The sequence below is a fragment of the Trichosurus vulpecula genome, chromosome 1 (assembly GCF_011100635.1).
Source record: "Trichosurus vulpecula isolate mTriVul1 chromosome 1, mTriVul1.pri, whole genome shotgun sequence".
Classification (NCBI taxonomy): domain Eukaryota; kingdom Metazoa; phylum Chordata; class Mammalia; order Diprotodontia; family Phalangeridae; genus Trichosurus; species Trichosurus vulpecula.
In genome coordinates, this window is record NC_050573.1 from 388,100,879 (window position 1) to 388,118,466 (window position 17,588).

Below are 17,588 nucleotides of genomic sequence, written 5' to 3' on the forward strand. Positions count from 1 at the left end.
ACTGAACTCCACCACTCCCTCCCCCATGATCATCATTCATCAGAGACAACAATGATCACAGACAACTGATATGGTAGGAAGGGACTCATGTAGAAGATGGGCCTTGAGCTAAGGATGAATCACGGGGAAAAGAACAGGCAGAACCATTCCAGGCAGGGGAGGACAGGAACAGTGAAGAAAGACTACATGACCACTTACCACTGCAGTAACTGTGCAGCAATTCTTAGATACAGGTTGAACAAAATAGCCTCTGGGAACCATCGCCACTTCAAGATCCTACAGATCTCTTCTCATATTTTTTACCTAGTTTCTCTTCATCAGACCTCTACTATTACCACCACCATCACTTTAAATAAGGAGATCCTTTTCTCCAATCAAAGATCCTCCATTTCCCCCAAACTAACTTTCCTCTTACCCTTGAAGTACTTGAAATTAATATTTAATTGGAAGATTGGTTTTGAAAAAAATAAGAATGATGTTCAGGTTTAAGGGATGAGAGGCTTAGGAAAAGGAAAGAGATCACAAAGATAACTCAAAGGAAAACTAGAAGGAGATAGATAGACAGATAAAAATGAAGTAAAATCAACACTTGATTAGCAAGATTAACCAGAGCAACATGGGAAGGAAGATATTGATATTTTCAATATTATATCACTTTCATCCCAACTTGTACCATTTTCCAGAGCTAGCCTTGTAACAAAGAATAAAAAAGGAAAGAAGAATGAGTCTGACAGTATATACAGAGTTCCACAGTCCCCCTACCTCTGCAAAACAATATAAAGTGCATCTACCTTCTCTCAAACTCTAATTTTATTCTGTTTAGCATTAACCCAACTATTTCTCAACTCAAATTAGAAATATAAATTTACATTCTTATCAAGTAAACTCTGCTTTTAGATAATATGCATTATTTGAAACTAAACTACATCTCTCTGCTAGTTTAATTATTAAAAACAAGATCTTCATTTATTATCCTTCCCTATTGAAAATATGTCTCCTTTAAACTCTTCTCTTTCATACCTGGGGGGAAAGTATAAGAACACAAAGCTATATACATGTGGCAATACCAAGAGTTTTAAACAATATTTTTATAACACATTTTATGCCCGTATACTTACAGGACATGTGATATAGTATAAAAAGTATAGGGTTGGAAGCCAAGGAATCTGAAGTCTTATTCTGGTTCCTCTACTAATTAGGACTACGCCCTTGAAAACCATCTGTTCTTTGGTTTTCAGTTTGTACTTCTGTTAAATGGGGACAATATTTTACTCCATGCTTCACAGGGTTTTGAGAATTAAGAAAACATGCAAATATTTTGAAAAATATAAAGTACATATAAAAGTCTTTAAAATATTTTGAATTACACTGTCTGGGCTTTTGTTTTCATCAAGTTCAATAGATAGCTTATTGATTTTCCTATGGCTTTCTCCCAATCCTAATAGCCAATAGCAACAGGTTGCTCCTTTGCTCATTTAAAGGTAACAAAATAAAAACTGATAATGTGTATTTTAAACTTACTCTCAAATTGGCCCCATCTTCTCTGTATCACTATTCAGTTCATAGAATTGTCTCAAGTGACCTTATTTTGAATGCAGCTTATTATCATATTAAAAGTTGAACAAAGAAGCTTGTTTATTCAGTGACCTGTCACTAAACTGCAAAATGTAAGTAGAAGATAGGAGAGAAAAAAGGTCATCTATTTTATAGTTCTTCCCCAAGTTAACCCACAGCTCCTCACACAAAGTGTTTTCAATAAGTCAAATGTCTCACAAAGTTGAGCTTTTCTTATCTTCCCATATAGATGGTGTGATAGTATAAAAACTCACATACACACATCCCACAACCACATTAAATAGATCAAATAACATAAGGGCTTTCATTACTCTGATTTATGCAATGAAAAATCAGAATTACAGAGGCCTGATGATAAACCATGGATAGAGAAAGTATCAAACGAGACATACATTTTTCCAAATGGCCAATGTTAGGATTTGTTTTGCTTGAGCCTATATATTTGTTACAAGAGTTTTGTTTTTCTCTTTTTTTTCCCAATGGGGTGGACAGAGGGAGGAAGAGGGTGGATAGTGATAATATTCAAAACTTTTAAAAAACTAAGAACAAAAAGGCCAGAAGAAATCACACAAGTAGGACAACTTTGAAAGTTACATGTTGAATTTATTATATATTTGAAAAGAAAAATAAGTTCTATGTAATAGAGATTCATAGTTGCACGCACAATCATCTGTTCAACATTTTATATGGAAATACTTATTTTAATAAGTAATAAAAAGAAAATAAAATGGGGAGAAAAGAGCTTTCACTCAGTGCATATAGACAATTTTTCATCTATTTCCCTATTTTTATACTAACCTTAATAAAAACAGCCCATGCATAGATTTACTCAAAATCTCCTCAGTTTTAAAAATCTGAAAAACCCTGCTGGTTGTTATTCACAATAGATGTATTTCAGAATTGATATGAAAACAAACTTACACAAAGCAAATCAAAACTTTTGATTAGAAGGTCCCTTTCTCTCCACTGGAGAGCTCCTAAATTTTTCTTTATTTTTTTCTGTATTTGACAAATTTCAAACAAAAAGAGCATTTTCGTATATACTAGAAAACAGAAAGGGGGCTTTATACATCCAACTGTGAACCTCTACTGTGTAGAACTTGCTTTTCATCTCAAACAAACAATAAATTCATCATATACCCTTCAAGACTGTCCTGTTTTTCTGTGATTCCTTCTGGCCTTGCTTCTTTTCCCTTCACCTACATTGCTCCTATTTCAAAAAAAAAAAAAGGAGGAAAGGGAAGGAGAGAAAAAGGGAGGGAGAAGGACCTTATCATGAGTATATTAAGCTTCCTCAACTGATCCTCTGAAATCCCGGTCATTACACTGAACAAAATTTTTAAGTCTTCCAACATTTTTTTTCTTTTCATTATTGCTGTTATTGCATACATTTTCCTGGTTCTTCTCACCTCGTTTTTAATAAATGCTCCTAAACTAATTTTTTTAAAGGCTCAATTTATAGGTCGGAACATGGTTATCTGAAGAGCTTTATGTTTTACATTTCTACTTTCATTAATCTGAATTCTGCTAGAGGTGCACCTATATAGATTTGTTGGATTGTGAGTGAGAATGGGTTGGAAGATTTGATTCTAATACGACCAGTTTTATAACTAGGGGAGAAAATTACTTACCAATGGCATATTGAACCTTAATACTGCTTCCTGTCATAGAGATTTCTGAATGTGTTCACCACAGACTATTAAATTATGGAAAATAAGCATTCCTTGTGAATGAACTAAATTATTTTTATCCAGGATACAATTAAATTTGAAAAAGGGAAGTTTCATTTCATTAAGTTGACAGAACATAACTTAAGAGTGAGGCTGAAATGCATGAAGAAAGAAAGGCAATAAAATGGTCTTCTGAGTTTGCAGGATCTTTAGTCTGTTAATGAAAATGTTCAGAGTAGCTAAGAAGCTGCATCTCAGCAAATGAATATGACCTGTGACCTCAAGTTGCTGACAATGCCCTCTTGTAAGAGATTAACTAAGAGAAAGTGAATCGAGGGATGAGATTATAATCTATGTATGGCACTCTTCACTAAGTTTATAGCAGTTAATTTGATACTCATTCATGTTTTCTTTTCCTTTTTTTTTAAACAAGGCTACTTTCACATTCATTGCATTTGAAAATTCATTGAACATGCTGGACTGAATAATGGGCATCTCTCCTGGCAAGTTTTTCAGAAAGTTCATGCTTCAGTTAGTTACAAGTTAAACCCACACCAAGTTGTAACAGTTGTTTATTCCCATAGAGATAAAGTGAGCCCTGAGCATGACTATGGTCAGCAAAGGAGTTAGTATATAGGGAGATAATGAAGATGAGAGGGAATGAAGGGCAGATTAGATTTGGTAAAGAAACTAAAGCAATGACAGCAAGATTTTAGGAAAGAAGGGAAGGTCTGAAATAGCTGTTCTGTGGAGTGTGATAAGAAGTTACTGTAGTCTTGAAAACACTTCTGTTTTTTATGAGCCTAGTCTTTCTGACCAGTACCTCTCCCCCTTCTCCAGAAACCTTTAAATCTGAAAACACATGTGCTAAAAACATATTTCAGGCTAGAGGCTTCCAGGTTGTTAGCTAACCAATGGCTCTCCACCTGTGACTTCAGGGTTGGGATTCAATGGCACCTACCTAAGAAGTACCCCTCTACCCCCATATAGGCACCTGCGCAACCGTGATCTAGGAGTGTCTTAGACTTTGAAACTGCTTAAGTTGCCCTAAATCATAAAGACTCACTCTTCTCACCTTGATCTAAACAGCATCATGCTCAAGGATCCCTGGTGATTTCCCTGGCTGTAGCCCATCCTCACTCCTTTCCCACCGTGAAGACACTATACCCCTGGTCCCTCAGCGTGGGGAGTTCATTGGGCTACTCAAGCACCTTTCTCCTTGTTCCCACCTCCAAGTCCTTCAGATTGAAGTGTATACCTGTCTTTTAAGGCCTTCCCTTAAACATGACAAATAAAGGGCTGTTTAAAAGTGACTGAATCATATAATTTTTCTGTGGAGACCTTTTAGTCCCAGTAACATATTCTGTCAATTGGTACCAATGAGCAGGGCATTTTTGCAGAGGAATTAAACAAAATAGTGTTCTTTTGCCAAGTATGGGTAATGTTCATGTTCTCTCTCTCTCTGACAGGATTTCAGGGATGAAAAAATTGCTTTGAAGTGACTGCAGCCCAAATAAACTTAGATAAAATGAACTAATACTTGTGAAAGAATTTATCAAACATTTATTGGGTTCCATTCCCACTTAGCTATCCTATTTCATTCTTCCTTTTTGTGGGTGAACATCCTGTATATATAGTTTGTTTGTACATAGTAATTTTCGTGTTGCTCCCCTCATTAGATTATAAATTTCTTGAGAGAGGAGTGATTGGGTTTGGGGGGCAGGGTTGCCTCTTTTGTAACCCCAGTCCTTTGAACAGTTTCTGGTACATAGTAGGTGACATGCTTCCTCTTTGCAACAGCTATACTAAGCCCTAAGGAGACAAAGACAAAGAGACAGCATTACTATGTTGGCAAAAACACTATAATCTGAGTTAAAATCTGGACTTAACTCTCAATTCTCCACAGTCTGAGTGTAGGCTGGAAATTTCACCTCTAGGCCTCAGTTTCCTCTTCTGTAAATTAGAATAAGTTAGCTGTATTGCCCTTAAGTAACCAAGTCACCTGTGCTCTAAGAATTATAATTTACAGACATATGTGGCTTTTTGTTATAAAGTGCTTTACTATCTCATTTATTTATAATAACCCATTGTGCAGATGATGAAACTGAGACTCCGAGATGAAGTCCTGTAGCATTTGTACCCCTCTCCAATATCTCTTGGCAGCTAGGATAGAGTGGACAAAGTGCCAAGCCTAGAGTCAGGAAGCCTCATCTTCCTGATTTTAGATCTAGCCTCAGACACTTACTAGCTGTGTGACCCCGTCTGCCTCAGTTTCCTCATCAGGAAAATGAGCTGGAGAAGGAAATGGCAAACCACTCCAGTGTCTTTGCCAAGAGAACTCTAAATGAGGTCATAAAGAGCCCAGGCAAGAATGAAATGACTGAACAACAACAATGCCCTTACAGGAAGGTTGTGGAAGTTAAATGTGATGATGTATGCGAAGCATTTGTACACTTTGCAGCATTACATCAATGTAAAATGTTATTGTTTTTGTTACTGTTTTCATGTTTGTTTCCTACCCCACTTTCTGAGGAATTATTTTCATAATATTGTTGAGATAGAAGATAAATGTTTAAGTCTAGGAGAACCACTAGCTATATGGATAAATGTGAGAGGTGTCCCTGAATCAAAGTGATATGGGACCCAACAGCTGAAAATGCTACTAACTAAGAATGAGATCCCAAATAAACAAGTACATACAGCCACTTCCATTTACAACTTGGTCAATAACTTAGGTTTAAGGGGCAGCTAGGTGGCGCAGTGAGTAGAGCACCAGCCCTGGAGTCAGGAGGACCTGAGTTCAAATCTGAACTCAGACACTTGACATATGTACTAGCTGTGTGACCTTGGGCAAGTCACTTAACCCCAATTTCCCTGCCCCCCCAAAAAAGCAAAAAACAAACAAAACAAAACAAAAAATAACTTAGGTTTAAAAGATAAAGAAGATGGGAGCAAGAACACAAAACTACAGATAATAACTACAACAGATAAAAGTTTTACATATATAATCCCATTCTATCATTACAACCACCCTAAGAGATAGGTGTTGTGACTGTCCCTATTTTGCAGATGAGGAAAACAAGTCTGAGAGAGGTTAAGTGACTTGCCCAAGATCACCCAGCCAGTGGTGAAAGAAGGTATGAACTCAATTCAAGTCTTCCTGATTCTAGGTCATCCATGGCTCTCATCATTATGTCACCTAGTAACATAACTGGCTCATGATGCCTAGATGATAAATTCAAAGAGTAACACCATTCTATAAGAAAGGTTCCAGGAGCTCTAAGGCCCAAATTGACATCTTTTCTTGCCATCTGTTCTTCTTGCCACCATTTCAATTCAAGCATGTCTAAAATTGAATACACCTGAGCAAAACAAAAAGCCCCAACATAACCCCATTATTTCTGTCAATGATTCCATCATTCTCCAAGACACCAAATCAAAATGAGGTGGGTAATGAATGTTCTGGGGGAAAAAAAGAAAGAAAAGAGCTTTTTATATTATTCCGGGTTCCAGAAGATCTGAAAAGGACTACATCTGCCTAAGGGTGGATTTAATAACCATAACTGGATAGTTAGAAGCCAAAACTACTCAACTTGCAATAGGTTCATAGAGTTAGAGTTGAAAGGGACATTATATGTCATCAAGTTCAACCTCCTCATTTTACAGATGTGGAAACTAAGGCCCCAAAATGTTCAGTAACTTGCCAAGGTTACACAGATACCAAGTAGCAGAACTGGAATTTGTGCTTACGTCCTATAACCACTAGCATTCTGCTCTCTCAATCATGTCCTGCTGCCTCCCTACTTATTTTACTTGTTTTCTTTTCCAAAGAGAAGTAGGGGAAGGTATAGCTAGACAATGGTTCAAGTGAAAATTATTTGTAGGTTTTAATAGAGTTAACAGTGTGACAGACAATGCAGCCAAAAAGTTAATTCTAGATGACATTTGAGGAGACAAAGTCCAAAGGGAGAGAAAAAGGTGATGGTATTCTTTCCTGGTCAGACCACGCCTAATTTATTGCATTTAATTAATAGTGCCACACATTCAGAAAGGAAACTGACATGAAGGAGGAAAAGCAGGATGGTATGCAAGCCTTAAAATGCCATATAAGTGTCACATATTATTATTTTAGCAAAGGAACTAAAGAACATGCCATAAGGGAATCAACTGAAGGAACCTAGAGAACAGAAGACACAGAGTAGCCATGGCAGCTGCTTTTAAGTATGTGAAGGGCTGTAATAAAGAAAAGGTATTCAATTTGTCTTTTTTAACAACAGAGGACAGAACTAAGAATAAAAAGTAGAAACTACAAAGAGGAGAATTTGACTCAATTTGAGGGAAAATTTCCCAATAGTTATAGGTATCCAAATGGCCAATAGGCTAAATACTATAAAGTGAAATATAGATGACCACTTAACTGTTAGAGTGTTATAGAGTGGATTCCAATGCCAACATAGCTTGCATTGAAAAGCCTCTGATACTCCTTCTAACTCTAAAACTCTGCATTATCTGCACTATCTCCAGTCCTGACCTGTCTTCTGAGTTCAAGTACTAAATTTCTTCCTATCCACTAAATATTCCCATTTGACTCTCTTGTGATCATTGCAAACCAAGCATGTCTAAAATCAAATTCACCTAAGCAAAACCAAAAGCCCCAATACAATCACATTATTTCTGTCAGTGATTCTACCGTTCTCCAAGACACCAAGAAAGGGAATATTTCAGTCCTTCTCCTTAAGTTGCACTATACATGGTAATCACCATATTCTGTTAATTCTTCATTAATAACATCTTTTCTATCCACCTCTGTCTTTCTGTTCCTACCACTACTACTCTGGTCTAAATCTTCATCACCTCATTATGGCAAAAGTATGTATAGACATACCATCGTAATTCAACTGTCAAATTAGTCTTCCTAAAACTCTGCTTTGCCCTCCTAATATTTTTTCAGTAGTTTCCCATTTCCTATTGGATAAAATGCAATGTTCTATATATCAGGTTTACAAATACATCAAGGAATGGTGGAAAGACTGGTGGATTAGGAAACAGAAAACCTGAATTCTAGAACTTGGATTCTACCATTGGCTCTAAGAACTTGAGCAAGTCACTCAATCTTTCTGAGCGTTGGTCTTCTCATCTGTAAAACAGGGATAAAAATTACTTTTTCTCAAAATGAGAAAATGTACCTGCTTTACACAGGTAAGATGTGAAGGGTACAGAATATTGTAAAGACTTGGCTGATGTGCTGATTAGAGGTGATGAGTTCCTCCTCCCCGCCTTTCTTTTTATTTTTTGTTACAAGAGACACCATACTGGGTAATGAAGAGGGGAGAGGCACACTTGGAAATGAAGGTGATGTAAAAGCATAGATGTCAATAAAGGTTAAAATAGAAGAAGGAAGAGGAAGGAAAGGAGGAGAAGGAAAAGGAGAAGGAGAAGAAGAACAACAACAAAAAGACCTGTTGCGTCTACTTCACAAGATTACCATAATATACACATATATACAGATATTATGTTACATATTATATATTATATACATATGTATATACATATATATATATAAAAATGATGTGAAAATGCTTTGAAAACTATGAAGTTTAGTAATAATATTAATCCACAGGCAAAAATGTAAAGTTTACACTGAATGCGCTAGTGATGTTTTATAACAATCTTGTTAATATCATTAAAACTAAATTTTAAAAATATGGTTTCAGAGAGAATGTGTAGATTTACTTTTCCTACTTAAAATAAGGAATATAATACTCTATATGGTACTAGGTGAATAAGCTAATCCAGTTCTTAAGAAATAGAAAAAATGCAATAAAACTCTTCTGGAAATAACTGGCAGTAGAGTGTGCCTTTGAAGGGAATGTGCCTGAAATTTCTCACATTGACTAGAATATTTCTTGGTGATAAAATTTTAATAATACATAAATCTTGGGCCAAAGATTCCTTATAGATTACATTGCCCCAGGTTGTTTATGCAGCCTGTACAGTTTCTACTAAGAACACATTTTAAAAGCTTGGTTTCTGAAAATAAATCAAAGTTTGACATTCTTTTATATGAGAGCAATACAAATAGAAAACAAAAGGATCCTTAAATAGCTTCACCCCAGCTTTGAAAATATTTTCCCCATTTGAAAAAATAATACAATGAAAACTATCTAAGAAATTATTTTGATAACCTAGGGAGATAAATATTTATAGTGTGCTATTACATTCAACAGAGCTTCCAGGACTTAATCAAGAAATAGCAAAAACATTAAGTTTCTAGTCCTATAAGCTAAAAATACATGTAACAACAATATCAAAAGAACTGAGACTCTCAATTGAAGACCTATGAAATAAAAAAAATAACATGTCAGGAAGAAAAATGTCAAAACAATGAGTATGGCATACAGTGAGTTCTTCCTGTATTGACAAAGATAAATTTAGAAAAATGTTCTTCAGGGTACTATGAAATTGACTGGCAAATATTCTAATAGCCCTACTAATCTGATTAAAATTCCAATAGATTTTTCTCATTTGGATATCAATCAACCCATGAGAATTAAATTGTTCATTAAAAATGCCAGTGGGGGCTATATTAAAATGATTGTTGCAAAACTTACTAGTAATACACAAAATACTTTTCTAAACTACCCAGTATGGAATTGTCATTAATTGTTATTTAATACCAAAGATCAAATCATCTTAGGCGATATATCCAACACTGGCTGGCTACTTACTCTACCATGTTTTATAAATATGATTTCTTGAAATTAATCTCCTTAGATGTAAACAAGCACAACACAGGTAGATTCTATTTAAGGCATTCTTTTTATATTACCTTATCTGGTGATAACAATTTTTAGTCTTTCCAACTATAGAATTACCAAAGTCATTAAACTAAACAGATTCACAATCTATCAATCTTTAAAATACTTACAGAATACAAAGTGTATAGCAAATTAGGTTACTACACATTATTAACAACTAGGTGGCACAATGGATAAAATGCTGGGCCTAGAGTTAGGAAGGCTTGAGTTCAAATCCTGATTCAGCCACTTACTAGATGTGTGACCTTGGGCAAGACATTTAACTTGTTTGCCTCAGTTTCCTTATGTGTAAAATGGGGATAATAATAGTGCCTACCACACAGGGTTGTTGTGAGGATCAAATGAGATAATAATCATAAAGCACTTAGCCCAGAGCCTGGCACATAGCACTACAGAAATATTGGCTATTACTATCATCATTATTATCGCTACTTAAATGCAAAGTCTGGCAGAATTACTTTATCATCCGAATAATTATCTTATAAATAAATAGCTTCAAAACTACTCATGGGAAGAAAATTATACCAGAAGTCTGGAAACCTAAATCCCAGTCTATGCCTTAATATCAAAAATCCTTAAAAGGAGCTATGTTTCCTACTTTCCATCTTATTTTATAGAGTGAAGCACCTTGATTTAGTAAAAAAAAAAAAATACTCAATTATTAAACTATGAGAATATAAAACAAAACTCAACACTTAATTCAATTGTTCAATGAGTTGAAAAAAGAATTTCCCCTGAAGGAACTTTAGCACCCATCCAATAATTCAATTCGATAAATTTACAAAATATCAAAGTCAAATTAAGGGTTTTGAGGGTGAGGCTATTTATGTATGTCCTAGTACTATCTCAACAACAAGAACTCACTGTCACTTATTTTCAACTAAACATGTAAAATCTGTTTCTTCACCTAGAAAAACCACTTTTAAGGTTCCTTTCATTTCAAATGCTAAAATGCAAAGATCTTTTACAATAAATTGTTACTGGTCAAAGATTGGTTTCTGTTATAATTAATTTTAACCAGAATGGCTGATATAGGACAGAAAAAAAAACTATTAAAAACACTAGCAGAATAAATTTTCCTCCTCTTTCTATCTTTTCCTATGCCACTCTAAAATAAGAGTCCTCTCTCTAACTTAAGATATTGAAAAAGGAACTATGAAACAATATCAACTTGATGTTTACACAGAAGATAAAGAAGGGGAAAAATAGGTAATTGTCCTATGATAATTAAATTTTATTATCATCCAGGAAATATTCCTACCTAGAAAATAAGAGATAAAACTAGGTAATAGTCCATACTTTAGAAGAAGCAATTTCCTCCATAATTTTAATACTTCCTATCTACACTGGGAAGAAAGGAAGATCAAAAACTCCAACATAAATTGATTACAAAATTTAAGGGTTTTTTGGTAATAAAGTCATGCTAAAGTCATCTTCAGATCTTCAAAATTATTATTTAATTTCTCACTTCAGGATATTAATATCTTCAAAACCATTTTAACATGAATATTAATGGTATCTAAAATTTATGGTTAAAAAATAAGATAATATATAAAGCACTTTGGAAACCTTAAAGCACTATATATATGCTACATAGTATTATTAAAAATACAATTATCACTAAATTTGTCTTGCAAATGACTGAAACACTCCTCATTTTAGTCTATGGTCAAGACACTAGAGCTTACTGAATGTGCTCTTGCAAGGAAAAGATGAAGATGGAGTCTGTAAAATAGTATCTGTTCTATATAGGAAACTAAAATCTACAATCAAAAAGGCATTATTTAAAGATATCATTCCACCTTCTTTATCTTTTGGATCCATTCCCCCTCCCTTAAAAGTAAAGTCTTACCCAATTACGTACTACGAGTTATTACTAAATAAAAATCTTTAGGATAGGAGAGGATTTTTATTCACCAAAAAGCCAAAGGAAAAGATGTTCAAGACTTCAGACAGTATCTGAAAAAAGAAAATACCCAGAAGAACTTTACCCCAGGAGACAAAGTTCTGAATGGCAGAATTTCTTCACTGTTGTAATGAATGTACTAGCAATTTGATGACTATCACTATAGCAGTGGTCAAAGCCTGGTACCAAAAAAATGAATGGCTCAAAGGAAAACCTAAGTGGTGACAAGAACCTAAAGGCACATGCAGGTATGCATCTTTTAGATTGGATGTGATACACTTACATGGCCCCTGTTGATTCTCTTGGGGACCAACAGTAAAGCAAGTTTAGACCTTCAATTCTTGAGACATCTATAGCAAGATGCTGATCCAATGTGGCTCCAAATATCTTCTGTTTTCCTGGCTCACCTGAAGAGGAAAAAACACTACAGAGGATGTGGGAACTGAATTTCTTTATGTACAGTCTCTTCTAGAGCAACTGTCTGAAAGTTTGGCCAAATCCTTATGAAGTCTGAAGATGAAAAATTTAAGGGACTAATGAAAACCAAAATTAAAATGAAAGGGTAGAGCGAGACAACTGAATCTGAAAGGGAATGAAAGAGCAAAAGTCAAAGTTGTAAGTAAATCATTACTTTCTGTTCCTTAGCTAGGAAGAAGCAGGAAAAAAGAGAACATAATTATTTATTGTTGTCTTTACCCCCAACTAGCACTAAGAACTAATGAAGTAGCTAAACTTTTCAAACACCAACAGGAATAAAAGATCTCTCTAAACCTTTGAAAAGTCTCTGTCCTCTAGCTATGTGCCATTATTACACAACAGGTAGGCCTTTCTGATAATAACTGCATATTTTAATTTCTGAGAATAGATTCTGTTAGTGAATAGCTGGACATAAAGATGGAAGGGAGTTTAAATTAAATTTTATAAAAAATGGAGGATGTACAGGGATATAATATACTGTTTTGATAAAAATAATTATTTCATATAATTAAAGGGGACTTAATGAAATAAGGAATCAAAAGCAAGTCAGTTTTGAATTAATAAGAAAGTCTTTTATTAAAAATAAATGCTTTACATTTCACCCCCTTATGAAACACTATCCTTAGAAACTTCACTTTTAAAAATTCAAATTCTAATGGGGAAGGGTGAAAGGCTATAACATGCTAAAGTTGATACTCATTATTATCAAACTATTAGAGTTTAAATCTAAGTGGGTATCCTAAAAGCATTCCAATAGTAAAACTAAGAAATTACATATTAATAGTATGAAGACAAATTCCACAAAATATCTTTAAAATCCACTTTACAATCATATCTTTGCTTTCTTATTTTTGTGTAGTTCTCTAACATATAAGGCTTACTTTCCAAACATAATGAAAATTAATATTAGTTTATTTGAATTTCTTCCAGTCATAATACTGAATCCTGAATTGTAAGGCTGAAAAACTGATGATACCCTTACCTGACGTGGTTGTTCATTCATTCGTTGAGGGTCCGATTTTACTTTATTACTAGGATGGTTCGTGACTTTAGTTACAGGTTGTTTGAAAATAGATGCTGTCTGTCTAATTGGCAATGTTGTATTCAAATCTGGTTTACCCTGTAAATGCAAATATAATTCTTTACTGACAAAAATAACACACATGAAGACAATCAAATTAATTTTTATTGGTTTGTGAAATGCTATACTGAAGAATACTAATCTTGAAATCAAAAGAACTGGGTCCTAGACTCCACCATTAACTAGTTGTGTGACCTCTTCTTGGGGACTTTGTTTTTTCCCATTGGTAAAAATAAGGATTCTGCACTCTGATATTCCTTTTAAGTCTAAATGTCCTAGTTCTATGAAATATGTAATCCAATGAAGATTATTTCAAATGTCTAAGTCAATCTTCTTGGCACTTTAAATACATTGAAATAAACTTACTTATATAGGGCTGCAAATGTCTTAGTGCAACAAACTGTACTGGGAAACCCTGTATTCACTTTTATAGCAGGATGAAAAGGCTTTTTACATTTGTGTGTAAGAGAGGCATCATGACAGGTGGACTTTGAAAAGGAAGATATGGGGTCAAATCGCACCTCTGACACTATCTATGTAACCATAGTCAAATTATTTCTCTTGAAGCATGTTTCCTCATCTGTCAAATGAGGAGAAAGGGTAGGGTTAGATGGCCTCTAAAGGCCAAAGCTCCAAGTCTTTAGCCTATAATCCTAAAATAATTTAAAATACTTTAAGTAGAATAATTTGAGACAGTTGTACAGAAGTACTAAGAATAAGACTTATAGTGTACGTTCTAGTTTCAGGATTTCAAATCATTTAAGTACCTTACCAAAAGGAAAACCAAAAGGTAAACCATATTTCAGCATTAAACTGACTGCTTGACTGAAAACCTAAGTGTTACATAAATCCACAAAGGAAAGCTCAGCCTGAATTTATATTTGTAGTATAAATGAAGGGTTTTCCCCTTCCCTTTAAGCAGCACATTTTGCACTATAGAGCTAGAATGGGACCAACACAGCTGGGGGAGTGGGGGAGAGGGGAGGAATGTGTCCCATTAAACAGTCGACTATCTTTCTTCCTAAGCTAAAAATGCCTTTATCCCCCAACACCTTATATATTGAAATAAATTTATTGTTTTCAGAAAAATGGCAGCAATATCCAAGTTTACAGGTGCCTATTTTCAAAAATCTTTATATACCCCAAATGCTTTACATACCCTTCATTAGTATTGTGAAAAAGTTATCTGACATCATATGAGAAATGATTTGATCTCTGTGAACACTCTCTTTAATGAACAAATCAATTCCACACAGATCAATTCAAGGAAAACTGTATACCTTCATTAATCCTTCTTTCAGTAAGGTATAAATTATGTGAAAACCTGAAACCAAGGTATGCAGTTACAAAAAAAATGAAAATCATTTTTAGTGTTCCTGTGCAACTTAGTTTCAAAATTGTTGTTGACCAGTTATTTCAGTTGTGGCCGACTCTTTGTGACTCCATTTGGGTTTTCTTGGCAAAGATACTGGAGTGGTTTGCCATTTCCTTCTCCACCTCATTTTACAGATGAGGAAACTGAGGCAAACAAGGTTAAGTAACTTGCCCAGGATCACACAGCTAGCAAGTGTCTGAGGCCAGATTTGAACTCAGGAAGATAAGTTGGCCCAACTACAGGCCCAGCACTCTATCCAAGGAGAAAACTACTTAATTTTACTTTGAAAAAAAAAAACCTTTTTCTCACAACATGAGTTATAAAAAGTAAACAATTCCTCAAGATTATAGTTTTTTTAAAAGTCCTTCTTATATATTTAATGCCACTTGGAAACATCATAAGCACCTACTGTGTGCAAGGCATTGTGCCAGACTTTAAAGATTAAAAAGACAAAAAACAAAACAATTTGTGCCCTTAAGGAGCTTACATTATATACTAGGAAGAAAACATGCACACAAATAAAAATAATTGCTAGAGAGATAAGAGTGAGGAGAGGGGAGTGAAACGGGGGGAAAAAAAAGCCTCACAAAGGAGGAGGCATCTATCCTCTGCTTTGAAGGAAGCTAGCATTTCTATAAGGTATACGTGAAGAGTGCATTCAAGACAACCACCTGGGCAAAAGAATCAGGGAGGGGAAGGGAACTTTGTTATGTGTGGGGAACAACTGGAAACCATTTTGATGGGAATGTGGAATACATGAAGGAGAATAATATGAAATGAAAATGGAAGTGAGATTGTGGAAGTTTTTAAAGCCAGAGTCCTAAAAAGCAATCAGGAGCCACTGAAAATATTTAAACAGGGCATGCATGACATGTCCAGTCTGAGTTCAAATTCAGCCTCAGCCACTTAAGGACTCAGGGCAAGTCATTTAAGCACTATCTTTCTCTCAATTTCCTCAACAGTAAAATGGGGATAATATAACATGTACCTCCCAAGGTTATTGTGAGGATCAAATTGGATAATATTTGCAATGTATTTTACAAACCTTAAAGTACTTTTTAAAATGCTAGCTATTATTAAACAGAGTGAAGAGAACAGAAGGCAGAATCACAGAGAAGGATGACAGCTTTGGAAGTTATACATTGAATCTATTATATATTTTTTCAAAACAACAAATTGTACATACTAGATATCCACAATTTCATGTACAATCTTTTTGTTATATTATATGTATTAAAATGTAAATCCGATTTGGTGCTTAAGTTAAGAACAAATAAATGTGTATATAACATATATATAACACATATACATATTTACATATGATATATACATATATATCTCCACATATATATGGAGAGAAGGGAACAGATTCGAGAGATTTAACAGAGGTAGAACTGACAAGACTTGACAGCTAGTGGGATATGGGAGGTGAGGAAGAAGGAAGAGTTAAACAAGACTAAGATTGTGAACCTGAGTGACTGGAAAAAAATAGCAGTACTCTCAATATAAATGAGGAAGTCTGGACCAAGGACAGGTGTGGGTGGGGGCGGGAGGACAGAAATAAAATGAGTTCAAACTGGGATATGTTGAGTTTGATATGCCTATGGGCCACAGATGTTACAGCTGAAAATCAACAGCCAGAGTTCACAATATGTCACTGAAGCTCAGGAGTAAAATAAGGAGTAAAACAAACGAACAAACAAACAAACAAATAAGGAGTAAAATGAGTAAAAATAAGCTCAGGGTACATATATAGATTTGAAAGTCATCTGCATATAGATAATTAAATCCACAGATGTTGGTAAGATCACCAATGGAAAGTAAATAAAAAAAGAATAACCACACTTAGCCAGAAAAAAAAAAGATGATAGAGGAGTAAAGGAGACTGAGTATGAGATATAAGACAAGCAGGAACAGAATCAAGACAGAGTAAGGTCACAAAAGCCTATCTAGGAGAAAATAACAGGAGGAGGGAGTGTTCCACAGTGTCAAAAGGTACAAAGAACAAGAGGTATAAAGAATGAGAAAGGATCATTGCATTTAGTGCTTCAGAATTCATTGCTAACCTTTGAGAAACAGTTTTGATCAAATGTTAGGGTCATAGGCCATTGAAAAAAGTGAGTGGGACATAAAGACCAAAGAGTTAACAAGTGTAGACAACTGTTTCTAGGAGGTTAGTTGTAAAAAAGGATTAGAAGGACAGCTTGAGAGAACAAAAGAATAAAGTGATGGATTTTTAAGGCTGTAATTCTTGGACATGTTAATTTGTCATGTTATTGGATCTGGAGAGACTGAAGAGAAAAAGAAAAGAAATGAACAAGCTACTGAAAGAGATGGGAGGAAATGTTATCAAAAGCACAAGTGAAGAGTTTTCCTTTATATATCTATATTTTCAGTATGGAAAGAAATCTTCTAAGAGGGGGAAAGGGTGGTATAAGAGAACTAAGGAGAGAGGGGATTTATAATAGCCACTATGGAGAATGTGATAAAGAGTTAATCAAGGAAGTAAAAAAAAAATCAAATAAATTCAGTTAGGAAAAGTTATCCATATCTCCTGTTCCATATCTCCTGTATACATGCAAGTTTTGAAATAAATTATGTGTGTGCATTGGGTAAACTGACATCTCATGACTGAAACTGCTGTTTGTCTGGATTCCACAGCAGTGGACTATATAGTATATTTAGA

At 34.7% G+C, this 17,588-nt stretch overlaps 1 protein-coding gene across 1 annotated transcript in view; it reads right to left on the reverse strand.

Moving 5' to 3' along the window:
- Positions 1-17,588, reverse strand: part of MBD2 (methyl-CpG binding domain protein 2) — a 79,888-nt gene that overhangs the window by 37,798 nt on the left and 24,502 nt on the right. The window contains exon 3 of the mRNA XM_036741789.1: positions 13,429-13,566. Coding sequence (XP_036597684.1) covers positions 13,429-13,566 — 138 coding nt within the window. The remainder of the gene's footprint in view (positions 1-13,428; positions 13,567-17,588) is intronic.